The sequence below is a fragment of the Bufo gargarizans genome, chromosome 1, assembly GCF_014858855.1.
Source record: "Bufo gargarizans isolate SCDJY-AF-19 chromosome 1, ASM1485885v1, whole genome shotgun sequence".
Classification (NCBI taxonomy): Eukaryota; Metazoa; Chordata; class Amphibia; order Anura; family Bufonidae; genus Bufo; species Bufo gargarizans.
The window spans coordinates 211,992,465-212,011,812 of record NC_058080.1 but is presented as its reverse complement, the minus strand read 5'-3'; the positions used below and the strand labels follow the sequence as shown (position 1 = coordinate 212,011,812).

Here is a 19,348-nt window from a genome sequence, read left to right as displayed (position 1 = left end):
ATTTTACCATCCCTTTAAAAAGTATAAGGGACTTGTCTATGCAAATGTTTTTTTTTTCAGGGGTGTACACCTTAGCAAATTTGGTGCTAGAGAGGTTGAGGATTAGCCTAAGTTTAAATAGACGGTTAAACCTGGGGTTCTTCTGGGGAGGACATTGTGCTTTATCATTGTAATGTAAAAATGCCAGAATTGCTTTGAATTGTGTGCGGTAGTAACAATGGTAAAACTGGTAACACCCATCTGCACCTTTACTGCAGACTGCTCGCAATTCATTCATACACTTCTAGTAGAAATGATAAAGGGATAGCACAACATAGAGCCATAATAATAGATGCTCCAGAATTGTTATTACATGGGGAATGCAAGTGGTTACTAAAACTGACATGTCTGGAGAGGTAACAGGTTCTTTAAAAAGCGTTTTCTTACAAGTTTAACATGAGGCACCATAGAAAGTAGTTTCTGTCACAAACAACAGATGGATTTCTGGAATATTTATTAAAGCCAACTTTATAGTGAGCAGAGCAAGAGAAGTGTAAATCCTCGAGGAGGGTGTTTGACAATAATTATTTAATGCTTGTACAAGATGTCAGAATGGTGGGCTGCCAAGAAACAATCCTTTTATTGTGGCCTCACCTCTAATGTCACCATCTGTTTGGCCATGGCCCTCTCCACAACTTCATACATCTGGGTGTTCTGGATCCCCAAGCCACAGAAAATGGCAAAGGCTTCCAGAAATTGCTCATCGTTTCTGTTGAAGGCCTTGATTTTGCCGGAGCTTTCGTCCACCTTGTTTACAAGTTGGCAAACTCCTATGAAAAATATATCACTGGGGACATTAATACATTCAAGTGAAAGAATAAAAACCATGCTTTGTCAGTAATGCACATAGATATGAATTAATATGTATTAGTTAATTAATCTGGCACAGTTGTTTGTGCTGTGACATTTGCCAGGGATGCATTTCAAGAAGGAAGAAACAAGAAAAATCAGTCATGATATTGTCCAATTTCACATACGCTGAGTGTGTCAGAGGTATTTCCCGTCCCAAATGCTGCTCCTATGACATGATTTATAATGCTGTGTGTTCGTACCTGACCTCAATGGTAATGAGTTGTACTCACATAATGCTGTCAGTAAAAATCATTCGAATTGAGATGGGCTGGAACACACAGCATTATAAATCATTATAATGCTGTGGGTCCATGTCATGGGGCAGCATTCAGGCTGGAAAATACCTCTGACACACAGTGTATTGCTCGCACTGAATACACTAGTTTGAAATTGGCCTTAGACAGAAATGGATTCGGATTGAAAACAGCACAATGCACAGTGTTCAAGAATTGCTTTTTCCGCCTCATGATAGCATCCGCTAATGGGGGGTTTGTAAAGGTGTCCAGTTATAGAACGTGTTAGCCAAATGATGTACTGGTAGTCAAAACTGCAAGCCTCACTGCAATTACATAGAATTATATACATGTACAATGGGTTAACAGAATAAGGTATGATAAAAAAAGAATGTGGGCTATATACAAATACTAATCTTATAATAAGATTATTATATTTTGCTATAATTTTGCTCCCAATTGTTTCCTTTCTCTTTTCAGCATAGCACTCTGACATACAATCATGTCATGTACGAGGAAGGATAGTCTGTCTCAGCCTTTATAGACATAATTAATTTCTTTCCTGATACAGCTATTTTCATTTTTATTTTTTCATTTTAAACCATAACTTTTTTTATTTTGGCTCAAATAACTGTATGAGGGGTTGTTTTTTGCAGGACAAGTGGCAGGGGGTTTGAAGATGCACTCTATTGCAATGATTTACTAATGCAGTCTAAGATAAAATTGTTATGTTCCCATTCACCTGTTGTGGCAGCTTGTGAGCCTTTAGGCGGCCCCAGCCACATCAACAGAACGGCAGCCTGTGAAAACTAAGACGCTGTGATAGTAACTGCCCACAGCATCAAAGCAGTTCATAGTGGGTGATTGGAGACAAGTCTTCTGGTGGGTGTCTGCTGGGCAAAAGGACAGGCAGCCATCACCTATGGTGGCCGCTTAGCTTCTGAGCAGTAGCCTTCTTGAAAGACCTGATATTCACCATACATGTATAGGCGGATGCCAATATAAGGGTTAAACACGGTTTGTGAAAAAGAAGATATTAAAGACCATTTTTTGCCATGATCCATCATATCTGGTCATTATTTGACCTATGTAAACATTTCCAATCAGCCACTAACACAAAGGGCCACCAAAGTATGCAACAAAGCAGCCAAACATTATTAGGATCACATTTTCACATCAACTTTTATTTAGCTCAATCAAAAAAGTACAGATTTTATTTAAAAGATCCAGTTAAGAAAAAAAAATCCCAGATAAGTACCTATCACTTTATTCTTCTTTCCATTCTTAATTGGAGTGCAGAGTAGACTGTGAATTTGCTTGCTGTTATTTTCTTCATTTTCATTCTGTCAAGTAATTACATTTTCAGTTTACTCTTCCACAATAGCACAAAATATCTACTGTTTCCCTCATTGACAACAGAGTTATTCTAGAAAGATGCAGTTTTACAGTACAGGCAGCAAAGAGACGCATCGTAATGTTATTTAACAGAATAGATATACAGTGAATGCACAATAGCCAACCTACAAGCCACTTTTATTTAGTAACACGGCCTCCGTTACAGAATAGGATAACAGTTGATACCCACAAGACAATAACATAAGGCATAAAAACTTTTGCCTCATGTGTGTACATTCAATGTATGTGTTGAAAGATAATCCCAGCACATACACTGCATATATCCACAGAGCACTGTGAACCTAGTAGATGCCATCCGCCACTGAAGTACACCATTCCATGTACATTGCAAATTATACGTAATTTTTTTTATATGGAGGCTTCTGGGTGGCATACTGTATACCACTGAGTACACCAGGCGTAAATGAAAAACAAGATGTGGACAGAGCCTAAACAAGGTGAAAGGACACCCAGCCAGAAGTGTCCCATGCTAAGATTACCAGTAGAGATGAGCGAATCGAAGCTGACAAAGTGGAATTCGATCCGAATTTCAGGAAAAATTTGATTTGCACCAAAGCTGAATTTGCTTGCTCTTCGTGGTAACGAATCGCATTTTTTCCTAAGTACGTCTTATGCCCTTGTGCGGTGCAGTTATATGTTGTGAAGCCCTTTTTGCCGTGTATTAGTTGCAAAATAAAAATATATTTGCCTTTGTGCGGTGCAGTGATATATTCTAAAGCCCTGTTTGCAGTGTATTAGTGGCGAAATAAAAATATATTCGCCATTCTGAGTTGCACTTATCTGTTGAAAAGCTGTTTGCGTTGTGTAAAAGAAAAAAAAAATTAGGGCCTAATTGCCGTTCGGCGGTGCACTGATATATTCTACAGTCCTGTTTGACTTGTATTAGTAGCAAAATAAAAATATATTCGCCGTTCAGAATTGAACTTATCTGTTGCAAAGCCTTTTGTGTTGTGTAAAAGTAGAAAAGAATTAGGGCCTAATTGCCGATCAGCGGTGCAGTGATATACTCTAAAGCCCTGTTTGCCGTGTATTATTGGCGAAATTAAATATATTCGCTGTTCAGCGTTGCACTTATCTGTTGAAAAGCCATTTGTGTTGTGTAAAAGTAGAAAAAAATTAGGGCCTACAGTATTTTCCGCCCTATAAGATGCACTGGCCCATGAGACGCACCTAGGTTTTTGAGGAGGAAAATAAGAAAAAAATTATAATTTTAACCAATAGGTGTGCTTTTGGTGGGTTTTGAACTAATTGTGGTCTGTGGATGGCGCACTGTTATGGGGGATCTGTGGATGGCGAACTGTTATGGGGGATCTGTGGGTGACACTTATGGGGGATCTGTGGGTGACACTTATGGGGGATCTGTGGGTGACACTTATGGGGGATCTGTGGGTGACACTTATGGGGGATCTGTGGGTGACACTTATGGGGGATCTGTGGGTGGCTCTTATTGGGGTCTCTGGATGGCACTGTTATGGGGATCTGTGTATGACACATATATAGCATCTTATGCAATGTGTCATCCACAGATCCCCTCCATAACAGTGTCCCTGTAGTGAATGACCCTCAATACAAGGGCTGGGGGCCGGCATCTGCATTTATAATGACAGCGGGGCCCGTGCAGTGACTGTATTCTACTACACGGGCCCCGCTCACTGTATAATCGTATCTGTATTCTGTAATAGTTAATTGTGTATATACCGGTAATCGCATAATCGGCGCTACTTACAACTACAAGCGCTCGATAGGTAGCAGAGAGGAGGGAGGAGGCAGGCCGGGAGGACGGGCGCTGGCAGCGTGAGTCACTACGTCATGCGCCCCATGCCGCCTGCTTCATTCATAAAGTGGCAGGCGCAGGTGCGGCCTGCCTCCTCCCTCCTCTCTGCTACCTACCGAGCGCTTGTAGTTGTAAGTAGCGCTGATTATGCGATTACCGGTATATACACAATTAACTATTACAGAATACAGATACGATTATACAGTGAGCGGGGCCCGTGTAGTAGAATACAGTCACTGCACGGGCCCCGCTGTCATTATAAATGCAGATGCCGGCCCCCAGCCCAGGCCTCCTGATGCTGCTGCCACTTCCACACTATGTCACCTTGCCACTCTGTGGCCTCCTCATGCTGTTGCCACCTCCACACTATGTCATTGTGCCACTCTGTGGCCTCCTGATGATGCCACCACCTCCACATTATGTCACCTTGCCACTGTGGGCTCCTCATGCTGCTGCTACCTCCACACTCTGTCATTGGGCCACTCTGTGGTCTCCTCATGCTGCTTCCACCTCACCACTATGTCATAGGGCCACTTTGTGGACTTTTTATGCTGTTCCCACCCTCACCACTTCTGACTGGGCCACTATTTAGCCTTTTTGGCTTGGCTGACATAATCATTTATTTGACCCTTCTTCTGATCTGTCAGAAGGAAGGAAAAATGAAACGCACAACGGATCCTCTCTGTGTAGCAGCTGTAAGGCCTTTATGGTTTAATCAGAATCGGCTTATGATTTGGTAGCCAAAAGCAGGAGTTGGTACAAAACACAGAATACATGCATATATTCCGTTTCACGTGTCATCTCTGTTTTGGATCTATTCCTGTTTTTTTATTTGGGCATTAGCAATACTGATGGAATACTGACTAAATGCTGACTGAGTGAAGGCGGATGCTCCACAGACAGGATCCGTTTTTTGTGGGTTATTGCTCTGACGGATCTGAAGAAGGGAAAAATAATCAGTGACGTCAACACAAACTTACTGCTGACACCCTCTCCACTCTGTCGGGGGGCTCTACTTATATAAGCGTTTAATAGAACAGGTTCTGTTGAAATCTATGTGGAATCAGCTGACGACGGTGTAAAAGGAGTGCGCTTCTTCTTGGAACAAACATCGACCTGTAAGGCTGAGTTCATACTTGAGTTATTTGGTCAGTTTTGGCCCTGTGACTGCCCAAATAAGTGACGTGTGCAGTGATTCTAAGAGCGACACCTGTCATCTGCATGTCATACGGACTCACAGTATTATTTCACTACCAAAGTAGAGTCCCTAAATGTGTTACTGTAAGACACAGTGTTCTAAACCACTATAGGAGGTTTTCTGAAGCCAGGAAATAGCCGTTTTATAATGAAATTCGCTGCAAGTATAATCGAATCAAACCAAATTTTTCCCCAAAAATTCTGCAAACCGGCGAATCGAATTTTTGAAGAATTGCCGTACAAACTTGAGCTCCCTAACACCCCTTACCTAATGTGGAATTGTAAAAACCATGAACAAACCTCTTGTGTAAAGCTTTTCATTTCTAGGAAACCATATGAATCACATACTGTCTACGAAAAGCACTATTGGTAGTCATTGCAGCTTTCACATATTCTGATTTACTGTATATATACTACAATGTCAGCATTGTTGTGGAATGTAAATGGGCATTCGGTTTTCACGGTTTTGTATGGCTCCCTTCTCCCATGGTGATTTTAAAACACAATGCATTCCCCCCCCCCCCCCCCCCCCCCATTTTTTCAGCTTTTTTTTTTTTTTTTGTAGCATTTTATACATCTCCCATAGGGTAGAAATCCCAGGAAAAAGAACCATACACAAAGCAGGCTGCGTTTTGTCAAAAATGGAATACAAAAAATGCTTTGTCTGTAAAGAATTTTATAATTCACTTTAACCTTTAAATAACACCTGGATGCATAAAAAGGTAAAAAAAAATAAGAACACCACAACAAATTTGAAAAAAAAAAAGGCGAAAATACTTATTTTTGAGAAACCAATCTAAGGGTGGTTTCACACTATGGGGGAATTTATCATGAGGGTAAAGGCTCATGCACACGACCGCTGCATGTTTTTGCCATGTGCATTACGCATTTTGTGGAACAGAATATACAGCCCTAATAGAACAGTCCTATCCTTGTTTGTAATGCAGACAATAATAGGACGTTTAATTGTTTCTGCAGAACAACCATGTGGACATACAGACACGGAACGCACACGGAGTAATTTCCAGGAATGGACATGAAAAAAAATATACATTTGTGTGCATGAGCCCTTATATTTAAAGTCCACTTTGCTTGCATCAGCATTGCAGTGACATGGTGACGCAATATTAATACAGTGAATGCACAATAGCCAACCTACAAGCCGCTTTTATTTAGTAACACGGCTACTGTTACTATTTTTGCGGTGTGGAGGCACAAACCGAAATCCCACGGAAGCGCTTCGCAATGCTTCTGTGGGCTTCCAATCCATGCCTCCTCTCCATATCTTGAGGATTGCAGACCTATTCGAGGTCCACAATATGGGCACAGATGGCCTATGCTCGTGTGCACAAGCCCTACAATAGATGCTCACAACCAGATCAAGTGTTTCAATATGAAGAGTATGGAACATTATTTCCTATATATGCTAGTATGCACAACTGAATTTGACCGTCATTGTTTAATTTTTGAGGCTACTTGGATCTAAGATCTTCTAGGAATTAGGTTTGTCCAAAAAGTGCTTTCCTCTGGAGAGTTATAACTATTGTTATTGTGCAAGACAGCAAATTAATTGTACAGTAACTGGAATAGCTAACACACATAGCCATCAAATGAATCATCACTCTGCATAGTATTCTCACCCACTTCATTCTAACCACAACAATAGCACAAAACCTTCTAGTCAATGAATCTGCCTTGCCATTAATACACTGAAAACAATAAGTCACTCTAAAGAGAATCTCTTTTAACCCCTCCGCTTCATGCATATACTGTCCATCGATGCTGTAATGCTGCTTTTGATCTTATAAGCCCCCTGTCATATGTGATCAAAATGAACAGAATAAATGTAGGGCCACAACTGGTCCTCCAAAGATAGAAAATGACTCACAGAAACTACCGTACCTCCCTATTGTTGGTCTATTTTTCACAACACTGAATTTGCTATCTGACAGTTATACTCAATTCTGTCAAAGTGATAAAAATTTGTCTAAATCGCTTCACTAGAAAATCTATAAATTAAAAAATCTAAAATCATCTAAAGGGAATAATTCAAATAAAATAGAATGCTGTGCCAAAATTGTGTATTATTATAATTAATAAAGAGGGACTGTCCGTTCTCTTCACATCTTGTCTTTCATGAAATAAAATTTCTGCTATTCTTATAGATTGTAAGCTCTTGCCAGCAGGGCATTACCGTAATTCCTATTGATTTTGTCTATACATGCACCCTCTGAAATGTAATTATTCCTCTGTCATGAATAAACTTGCGACTGAAAGTTACCATCACAATTCTCTGTGTTAAAGGGGTGTGTCCTTACAGAGTCACTCTATCAGCACTGTCAGCAGCAGCTTTCTCTCCTCTCCTTATTAAATACATACAATTGAAACCAGAAGTTTACATATAATTCCCTAAGAGAAAAAAGACCCTTAAAATAACAGTATTTATTAATAATCATTAAAGGGAACCTGTCACCGGGATTTTGTGTATAGAGCTGAGGACATGGGTTGCTAGATGGCCGCTAGCACATCCACAATACCCAGTCCCCATAGCTCTGTGTGCTTTTATTGTGTAAAAAAAAATGATTTACTAAATATGTAAATTAACCTGTGGTTAATTTGTATATGTATCAAATCAGGTTTTTTCACACGATAAAAGCACAGAGAGCTATGGGGACTGGGTATTGTGGATGTGCTAGCGGCCATCTAACAACCCATGTCCTCAGCTCTAAACCCAAAATCCCGGTGACAGGTTCCCTTTAAAACCTAATGCCCAAACTATGGTTAGGACACAATGCCAGTCAATCATATACAGATACAAAATAGATGACGAGGTGTAGTGAGGAACGAGTACGGGGTCACCAGGGAGGGAAAAAACTTACCCTAAGTGTCACCCTATCGTGCCCCTGAGCCAAGAGACGAATCCTGATGGTGGAGACTCTCTGTCCTCATGCCTCAACTATTATGCCTTCGATAGCCCTAACAATAAAGAGAATGTATGTCTGTATGTCTTTCCTTGTTCCATGTTCTTTGATGTGATATCCCCCTGAAGAACCCATATTGTTGGGGGAAACGCGTCCGGGCTATCGAGGGCATAATAGCTGAGGCACGAGGACAGGGTCTCTACCATCAGGAGCCGTCTCTGGGCTGAGGGGCACGATAGGGTGACACTTAGGGTAAGTTATTTCCCTCTCTGGTGACCCAGTACTCATTTCTCACTACACCTCGTCATCTATTTTGTATCTGTATATGATTGGCTGGCATTGTATCCTAACCATAGTTTAGGCATTAGGTTTTAATGATTTAATAATAAATACTCTAATTTTAAGGTTTTTTTCCTCTTGGGGAATTAATTGTTGATCTATTAAGACTCAAATATATATATATATAATATATATATATATATATACATATACATATATACACAGTGCTGCCCATAATTATTCATACCCTGGCAACTTTTGACTTAAAGTTAAATTTTTTCAACCAGCAAGTAATGTTTTGACGGGAAATGACATAGGTGTCTCCCAAAAGATAATAAGACGATGTACAAGAGGCATTATTGTGGAAAAAAACATTTCTCAGCTTTTATTTACATTTGAGCAAAAAGTGTCCAGTCCAAAGTTATTCATACCCTTCTCAATAATCAATAGAAGAGCCTTTTTTGGCTATTACAGCAATCAAACGCTTCCTATAATTTCAGACCAGCTTTTTGCATGTCTCCACAGGTATTTTTGCCCTTTCATCTTTAGCAATGAGATCCCAAACTTTCAGGTTGGAGGGTCTTCTTGCCATTACCCTGATCTTTAGCTCCCTCCACAGATTCTCAATTGGATTCAAGTCTGGACTCTGGCTGGGCCACTCCAAAACGTTAATGTTGTTGTCTGCTAACCATATCTTCACCACTTTTGCTGTGTGTTTTGGGTCATTGTCATGCTAAAATGTCCACTGGTGCCCAAGGCCAAGTTTCTCTGCAGACTGCCTGATGTTGTCGTTAAGAATCCTCATTTATTGCTCTTTTTTCATGGTGCCATTTACTGTGATTAGGTTCCCTAGTCCATTGGCTGAAAAACACCTCCAAAGCATTAGGTTCCCACCACCATGTTTGACAGTAGGGATGGTGTTCTTTGGGTTGAAGGCTTCTCCTTTTTTACACCAAATGAAGGAAAGATCATTGTGACCAAACAATAAAATTTTTGTTTCATCTGACCATAAGGCTCATGCACATGACCGTTGTGTGTATCCGCGGCCGTTGTTCCGTTTTCCGTTTCTTTCCACGGACCCATTGACTTTCAATGGGTCCGTGGAAAAATCGCAAAATGCACCGTTTGGCATCCGCGTCCGTGATCCGTGTTTCCAGTCCGTTAAAAAAATAGGACCTGTCCTATTTTTTTCACGGACAACGGTTCACGGACCCATTCAAGTCAATGGGTCCGTGAAAAATCACGGATGCAAACAAGATTGTCATCCACGTCCGTGATCCGTGTCCGTGATCCGTGTCAGTTTTTTCCTATCATTTCAAAGGCAAACTTGACTTAGATTTTTTTTTTCATTTTTCATGTCCGTGGATCCTCCAAAAATCAAGGAAGACCCACGAAAGAAAAAACTGACACGGGTCACGGAACAACGGAAACCGTATTTGCGGATCGCAAAAAAAAACATCCGTGTGCATGAGGCCTAACACAGAAGACCAGACGTCTTCTTCTTTGTCCAGATGAGCTTTTGCAAAGGCCAAGCAAGCTTTTGTGTGCCTTATCTGGAGAAGTGGCGTCCTCCTTGGTCTGCATCCGTGAAACATTATTGTGGAAAAAAAACATTTCTCAGCTTTTATTTACATTTGAGCATTTGAGAATCTTAAAAAATGTGTGCACATTTATTTAAAAGTAAAAATGGACATATGTATTCTCTTGATCATCTTTGAGATGTTTCTACACCTTGATTGCATCTTGAGTCCACCTGTGGTAAATTCAGTTAATTGGGCATGATTTGGAAAAACGCGCCCCTATAATGTCTCAAGCTGATAAAGCATATCAGAAAAAAACTAACGATGAGGAGGAAAGAAAATGCTTGTTGTGCTCAGACACTGCATGGAGGCGCAGATCTAGAGAAGGTTACAAAAATATTTCTGCTGCACTGAAAGTTCCTAATAGCACAGTGGCCTCCATAATTCTTAAATGGAAGACGTTTGACACAATCAAGACTCTTCCTAGTGCTGGCCATTCCACCAAGCTAAGTAATCGGGGGAGAAGGGCCTTGGTAAGAGAGGTGACCAAGAAGCCAATGGTCACTCTGGCTGAGCTCCAAAGGACTTTCAGACTGTTGGAAACAAGATTCTCTGATCTGATTAAACCAAAATCAATTTATTTATTTTGGCCTAAGCATCATATCTGGAGGAACCCAGGCACTGCTGATCACATGCAAAGTCAATCAGGTTTATTGCAGGACCACGTTGCTCCCAACTTTTAACTCGTGTAACTCTTTCCTCGAGACCACGTTGCACACAGATATTCGTTATCAAGTAGAGGATACAACGGTCTTGATTCACTTTCTGTGAGGGCCAAATAAGCGCAAAATAGTGAAGGACCACCAACATTAGGTTATGTTAAAAAGTTTTATTATACTCACAAACAGAGCTAGTATATGCGTCATAAAACCATATCAGTCTTCCTCAATACAGGGGCGCTTCTCAAGCTTACCTTGATACAATCATTTTATTTGGTTGTGGAAAGAGCAATCGCTCCACCCATATTCAAACCTAATCCTAAAGTTAAATTATTCCCCATAAAATCTTTTCATATATATATAACCACAACTTTTTATTCAAAATAAATATATAAAATTACATTTTGACTTCATAGAAAAATTTAAAACAGCTTCCCCTCTCGTTCTGAGACGGCTCTGGTCGTGTATTCTCATCAGACTACTAATGTGCTACACTCTTTTCATTCACAAAACTATCACATGTTGTTTTCTAGCCAATGTGCGTTATTAGTGCCTCGCATAGTCACTGCAGCAAATTAAAAATAAAATAAAAATTGAGCACATCAGTTAGATCAAGCAAAGTTTTGGATCGAATTCTATATTTAACCCTTTTGGTTGGAGGGTACCCAGTTTGTATATCTACTCCACTTCACATCGATTAATCTTAGCTACCGGATCTCCCCTCCCCCCCCCCCCCCCCCGCCATTTTTGTTTAACTTTTTCGATCCCAACAAATTTTAATCCTCTGGGATCTTTGTTGTGTGCTTTTTTAAAATAAACGGGGATCCTATGCGTTTCTAAACCTTTTCTGATATTTCTGATGTGCGCTTGAACACGTACTTTTGCTCTTGTACACGTACTAACCCAGAAAAAAGAGTGCTAGCTAAAGGTCTGAAATTTGCTCCCATGAATAAACCCAACAAATTTGAAATATTTTTAGATATACACAAATATATCAGGAAGCTCAATATGGCGAAATATGCTGGAGGGGAATATGCCCAATAAAAAAACTGTAATTCATTCAGCCTTACGTAAAAAGTCGAAGTTCTTCCTGAAAAATACAGGAAACGAATGTATTGAGGCATTCAAAAGAGGAGTGTTAAAAGAATTAGAGAAGATAGAAATTAAACCCAAATACCACAACTTAACAGTTAAGGAGAAAAGTGCCCTGAAAGGTCTTGAGTCGAACCCTCAAATAGTTATAAAACCAGCAGATAAGGAGGGGAGTTGTTGTAATGGATGTAGAAAAATATGAGAGAGAACTACAAAGATTACTATCTGACCAAGAGACCTACCTAGTGTTAAATAAAGATCCCACAGTCAGTAACAAATGAAAAATGGATAAACTGTTACAAGAGGGTATTCTTAATAAAAAAAATAACTAGATTATCTAACTATTAAGTTCCCAGTCATCCCAGTGATCTATTAGTTACCCCAAATTCACAAAAATGCCACCTGTCCCCCTGGAAGACCGATCATGTCTGGCATTAATTCCCTAACCAGTAGACTTTCTGAGTATATTGATTTCTTTTTGCAGAAACATGTAGTGAAAGCCCCTTCGTATCTGAAAGACACGGATAGTGTGATTGATATAGTAAAAAATTGTTGCAAGAGTTGCAATAATACATGGCCTGCCATGATTGACGTCACGTCCCTTTACACTGTTATCCCAATGGGACTGGGGCTAAAGGCAGTTACTGAACAACTAAAAAGTGATCCGAAAATGTTGATAAAACAATGTGAATTTGTTGTAGAATGCTTAGATTTTTGTCTTTAGCATAATTACTTTTGGTTTAAAGATACTTATTTTCTACAGCAGACTGGAACGGCGATGGGAGCAAAATTCGCCCCCAGTTTCGCGAATATTTTTATGACTGCATGGGAAAAAGAAAACATAGATTCCAGCTTACAAAAAAAGCAGCCGAAGGGGAAATTAACCCTTTGGAAAAGGTATATAGACGATTGCCTCCTAATATGGGTGGGCGAACGTCGAGGTTTAGAGGAATTTTTATGCTGGGATCAATAAAAAAAACTGGAACTTGACATTCACTGGCACTATTAGTTCCACGACTGTAAAGTTTCTTGATCTGACCATTTTTATTGAGGATAGGTCATTTAAGAAACCGATGTGAATGCCTATATAGACAAAGCAAGTTGCCATCATAAAGTATGGCTTGAGAACATCCCAAAAGGACAATTTAAAAGGATCTACCGCAACTGTACAGATATAGGGGACTATAAAGAACAATGAATAAATTAATAAAGTCACAGGATAGGTTTGTCAAAAAAGGTTATTCAAAAGAAAAATTAATTCTTTGCAGTAAGGGTATAGAAGAGAGTGGAAAAATAAATACAAAGGAAAATCAAAAGGAAAAAGAAAAGAAAGATTTTAGATTTATGTTTTGACTCAGTATAACAATAATGTTGGTTTTATAAGACACACAATAAAGAAAAATTGGTCTGTTTTAAAAAATGACCCTGTATTGGGGTCGGTTATCCTTAATAAACTAAATATAGTATATAAAAAGGCACCGAATTTACGTAATCACCTGGTTCACAGCATATTTCCAACAACAATTGATAAAATAAGGAGAAGCAAGTTCACATGGTGTGGCTTTTGCCCTCCTTGTAAAAATCTGAAAAAAGAAGATAAGAAAAGGACAATGGAGACTGTTCAGTCCAAAAATAATAAAGCTGTCTATAAGACAAAGGGAGAAATTACATGCGAACATATAGGAGTGATTTATTTATTGGAGTACCCCTGTGGCCTCCAATATGTGGGGCGGACTACGAGGAAACTTAAAGTACGTGTACAAGAGCACATCAGAAATATCTGAAAAGATTTAGAAACGCATAGCGTCCCCCTTCAAAAAAGTTAAACAAAAATGGCGTGGGGGAGATCCGATAGCCAAGATTAATCGATGCGAAGTGGAGTGGATATACAAACTAGGGACCCTCCAACCAAAAGGGTTTTTTAAGTATAAGTTAGGCTACTTTCTCACTTGCGTTCGGGGTTCCGCTTGTGAGTTCCGTTTGAAGGCTCTCACAAGCGGCCCCGAACGGATCCGTACAGCCCCAATGCATTCTGAGCGGATGCGGATCCGCTCAGAATGCATCAGTTTGGCTCCGCTTGGCCTCCGTTCCGCTCAGAAGGCGGACACCCGAACGCAGCTTGCAGCATTTTCGTTTCTGCCTGGACGTGCGGAGCCAAACGGATCCGTCCAGACTTACAATGCAAGTCAATGGGGACGGATCCGTTTGACGTTGACACAATATGGTGCAATTTCAAACGGATCCGTCCCCCATTGACTTTCAATGTAAAGTCAGGAGTCCCTATTAATATACCATCAGATCGGAGTTTTCTCCAATCCGATGGTATATTTTAACTTGAAGCGTCCCCATCAACATGGGAACGCCTCTATGTTAGAATATACCATCGGATTTGAGTTAGATCCGACAGTATATTCTAACACAGAGGCGTTCCCATGGTGATGGGGACGCTTCAAGTTAGAATATACTGAGAACTGTGTAATAACTGCCCCCTGCTGCCTGGCAGCACCCGATCTCTTACAGGGGGCTGTGATCGGCACAATTAACCCCTCAGGTGCCCCACCTGAGGGGTTAATTGTGCGTATCATAGCCCCCTGTAAGAGATCGGGTGCTGCCAGGCAGGAGGGGGCTGATTCCCCCTCCCTCCCCTGTATTTAACTCATTGGTGGCCAGTGCGGCCCCCCCTCCCTCCCTCCCCAGTATTAAATGTGACCAGTGCAGCCCCCCTCCCTCTATATTCATTGGTGGCCAGTGCGGATTCCCAGTATTAAATGTGACCAGTGCGGCCCCCCCCTCCCTCCCTTCCCAGTATTAAATGTGACCAGTGCGGCCCCCCTCCCTCTATATTGATTGGTGGCCAGTGCAGATTCCCAGTATTAAATATGACCAGTGCGGCCACATTTAATACTGGGGAGGGAGGGAGGGAGGGAGGGAGGTGGGGGCCGTACTGGCCACCAATGAATATAGAGGGAGGGGGGCAGCACTGGTCACATTTAAAACAGGGGAGGGAGGGGGTCTGCCCCCTCCTGCCTGGCAGCACCTGATCTCTTACAGGGGGCTATGATTCGCACAATAATTATGCGGATCACAGCCCCCTGTAAGAGATCGGGTGCTGACAGGCAGCAGGGGGCAGTCATGTACACAGTTCTTTTAGTATATTCTAACTTGAAGCGTCCCCATCACCATGGGAACGCCTCTGTGTTAGAATATACTGTCGGATCTGAGTTTTCACGAAGTGAAAAATCAGATCTGTAAAACCAGTTATGCAGACGGATCCGTTCTGAACGGATGCAAGCGTTTGCATTATAGGAGCGGATCCGTCTGTGCAGAGACCAGACGGATCCACTCCAAACGCAAGTGTGAAAGTAGCCTAAGAGGTTCCTCTGAATTTGCTGCAGTGACTATGCGAGGCAATAATAACGCACACTGGCTAGAAAACATGTGATAGTTTTGTGAATGAAAAGTGTGTAACAAAAGGCTGAGCTCCATGAATGAATAGTGAATGTAGCGCGTTAGTAGTCTGATGAGAATACATGACCAGAGCCGTCTCAGAACGAGAGGGGAAGCTGTTTTAATTTTTTCTATGAAGTCAAAATGTAATTTTATATATTTATTTTGAATACGAAGTTGCAGTTATATATATCTGAAAGATTTTATGGGGAATAATTAAACTTTAGGATTAGGTTTGAATATGGGTGGAGCGATTGCTCTTTCCACAACCAAATAAATTGATTGTATCAAGGTGAGCTTGAGAAGCGCCCCTGTATTGAGGAAGACTGATATGGTTTTGTGACGCATATACTAGCTCTGTTTGTGAGTATAATAAAACTTTTAACATAACCTAAGTTGGTGGTCCTTCACTATTTTGCGCTGATTTGGCCCTCACAGAAAGTGAATCAGGACCATGGTATCCTCTGCTTGATAATGAATATCTGTGTGGAACGTGGTCTCGGGGAAAGAGTTACATGACTGAAAAGTTGGGAAGCACGGTCCTGCAATAAACCTGATTGACTTTGAGTGTGAACAGAAGCCACTTCACATCAGGGGACTCGCAGCGTAATTGGAAGGCAACGTATTAGAGAACTTTTTATATTGTTTACTGCTCATCACATGCCCAATACCATTCCCTACAGTGAAGCATAGTGGTGGCAGCTAGGGCTGCAGCTATCAACTATATTTGTAATCGAGTATTCTATCAATTAATCCAACGATTAATCGAGTACTCTAATAATAAAAAACTAATTAAAAATGAATTCTTTATAAAAACTCACCAGCCCCCCGTGCCATCAGCTGCCCCCCATGCAATCAGCTTCCCCCCCAGTACCATCAGCTTCCTTCCCAGTGCCATCAGCTTCCTCCCCAGCGTTATCAGCTGCCCCCATGCCATCAGCTTTCCCCTCCGTGTGATCAGCTCCCCCCAGTGCTATCAGCTTCCTCCCCAGTGCCATAAGCTTCCTCCTTAGTGCAATCAGCTGCCCCCAGTGCCACCAGCCTCCCACCCAGTGCCACCAGCTGCCTCCCCAGTGCCACCAGCTGCCTCCCCAGTGCCACCAGCTGCCTCCCCAGTGCCATCAGCTGCCACACCAGTGCCACCAGCTGCCACCCCAGTGCCACCAGTTTTCCCCTAGTGCCATAAGCTTTCTCCCCAATGCCATCAGCTGCCCCCCTAGTGCCACTAGCTGCCGCCTCAGTGCCACCAGCTTTCCCCCCAGTGCCACCATCTCCCCATTCTAGCCATGTCCCCAGCGCCAGTACTTACCTTTCCTGTAGGGGCGCAGCTCCACAGCTCCTTTATCATCTTCTCAGCAAGCTGTAATTTCGTCCTGACGTCACACAGCGTCAAGTCATAGTGCGTGCTTACGTGCACTATTGTCATGGAACCAAGAGACATGAGTGGAAATAGAGATGAGTGGAAATAAGAAGGCTTTATTGAAAATAAAGCTGTAAGGCAAAAGTCCAAAGGATGGCTAAACCGAAGCAGGGTCTTGCGAAACCAGAGATCAGGAACCAGAAGGGTAGTCAGACGAAGCCAGGATCAGGAACCAGCAGGGTAGTCAGACGAAGCCAGGATCAGGAACCAGCAGGGTAGTCAGACGAGGCCAGGATCAGGAACCAGAAGCAGCAGCAGTCTTAGAAGCATGTGAGCACAGGAGGACCAAGCAAGGAACTGAAGCCACAGACCTCCTATATATATGAGCCAGGCATCCAGCTCCTCCCAGTGGGAAGGAGAAGCCGCAGGGTGGGAGGCTACAAGAAACCCAGAAACCAAGATGGCCGCCAGCACATGTCAAACGAAGGAGAACAGCAGGAAGGTAAGACCATGACAGTACCTCCCCCTCAAGGGCCCCTCCTCCGCGGAGTAAGGAACGGTTTCTGAGGGAAGCGTGCGTGGAAGGCTCAGAGCAAGGCAGGAGCATGGACATCTGCGGAGGGAACCCAGGAACGCTCCTCTGGACCATAACCACGCCAATGGACCAAAAACTGTAACCGGCCGCGGACCAGGCGTGAGTCCAGGATATTGCTCACCTCATACTCCTCACGATTGCCCACTTGGACCGGACGAGGCCGAGGAATTGAGGAAGTGAAACGATTACACACCAGTGGCTTCAACAGGGAGACATGAAACACGTTGGAGATCCGCATGCCAGGAGGAAGCGCAAGGGCATAGGCTACCGGGTTTACCCTGCGAAGCACTCGGAAGGGACCAACAAAGCGAGGCGCCAGCTTGGGAGTGGGCACTCGAAGGTTGAGGTTGCGGGTGGACAACCATACGCGGTCTCTGACCTGGTAGGAAGGAGCGGGCGCTCGTCTGCGATCAGCCTGGAGTCTCTGGCGCTGCGCAGAGACCTCAAGGGACCTCTGGATCTGTACCCAAGAAGCACGTAGGACGGAAAGGTGATCCTCCACAGCCGGAATATCCTGGGGAGAGAATACCTCCGGTAACACGGCAGGTTGGAACCCATAATTGGCCATGAAGGGAGACGTCCCAGAGGAAGAGTTCACCGCCGTGTTCCTGGCAAACTCAGCCCAAGGCAGGAGGTCAACCCAATTGTCTTGGTGATCGGAGACATAGCAACGAAGGAATTGCTCCAAGGCCTGATTGGATCGTTCTGCGGCCCCATTGGACTGAGGGTGGTAGGCCGAGGAGAAAGAGAGATGAATCCCCAACTGGGAGCAAAAGGCGCGCCAGAACCTGGACACAAACTGACTCCCCCGATCCGACACAATCTCCTTGGGCAAACCGTGCAACCGGAAGACCTCCCTGGCAAAAATCGAGGCCAACTCTTGTGCAGAGGGTAACTTCTTGAGAGGAACACAGTGGCACATTTTGGAAAACCGATCCACAATCATGAGAATGACCGTATGGCCTCGGGATGCAGGGAGGTCCACAATGAAATCCATCCCCAGGTGTGACCATGGACGCTCCCCGGTGGCTATGGGTTGCAAAAGGCCCAACGGAAGGTGCCGAGGGGACTTACTCTGGGCACAAACGGAGCATGCCGCTACATATGCGGCGATGTCGGAACGTAGAGAAGGCCACCAGAACAGACGTGAAACAGCCCAGGACAGCTGATTCTTTCCAGGATGCCCCGCGGCCTTGGAGTTATGGTAGGTTCGCAACAACCGGGTGCGCAACTCCTCAGGCACAAAACATCTGCCGTTGGGTCTCCCAGAGGGAGCACCAGATTGAGCCGCCAAAATCTGCTCACCCAGGGGAGAGGTCAGGCTGGTGCGAATGGCGGCCAGGATCTGATTCGGAGGTATGACCGAAGTCGGAATCGACTCCTCCCCGGACAGCTCGGAGTACTGCCGTGATAAGGCATCCGCTCTGATGTTCTTGGAACCGGGTAGGTAGGAGACCACGTAATTAAAACGTGACAAGAACAGAGCCCATCTGGCCTGACGTGGTGTCAATCTCTTGGCCTCAGAGAGGTAGGTCAGATTCTTGTGGTCCGTCAGGATGAGAACCGGAACCACCGAGCCCTCGAGCAAGTGCCTCCATTCTTTAAGGGCCTGCACGATGGCCAATAACTCCCTGTCACCAATCTGATAGTTGCACTCCGCGGAAGACAGTTTCCGGGAGTAAAACCCACAAGGAAGCAGAGGACCCTCTGGTGTTCTACGCTGAGACAGGAGGGCGCCTACTCCCGTCTCAGACGCGTCCACCTCGAGGACAAAAGGCAACCCAGGGTTGGGATGCGACAGAATCGGAGCCGACACAAAGGCGGACTTTAGAGCCTCAAAAGCTCGGATGGCCTCGAGCGACCAGACCTGTGGATTACTGCCCTTCCTGGTCAGATCCGTGAGA

The 19,348-nt window shown here is 43.3% G+C and overlaps 1 protein-coding gene across 7 annotated transcripts in view; it reads right to left on the bottom strand.

Annotated features, from left to right (window-relative positions):
- Window positions 1-19,348, bottom strand: part of PDE5A (phosphodiesterase 5A) — a 350,069-nt gene that overhangs the window by 86,459 nt on the left and 244,262 nt on the right. For all 7 annotated transcript variants that reach the window (XM_044301149.1, XM_044301132.1, XM_044301166.1 and 4 more), the window contains 2 exons: window positions 2,383-2,467; window positions 634-809 (listed from right to left, as the gene is read on the bottom strand). In XM_044301149.1, the coding sequence (XP_044157084.1) occupies window positions 634-809; window positions 2,383-2,467 (261 nt within the window). The remainder of the gene's footprint in view (window positions 1-633; window positions 810-2,382; window positions 2,468-19,348) is intronic.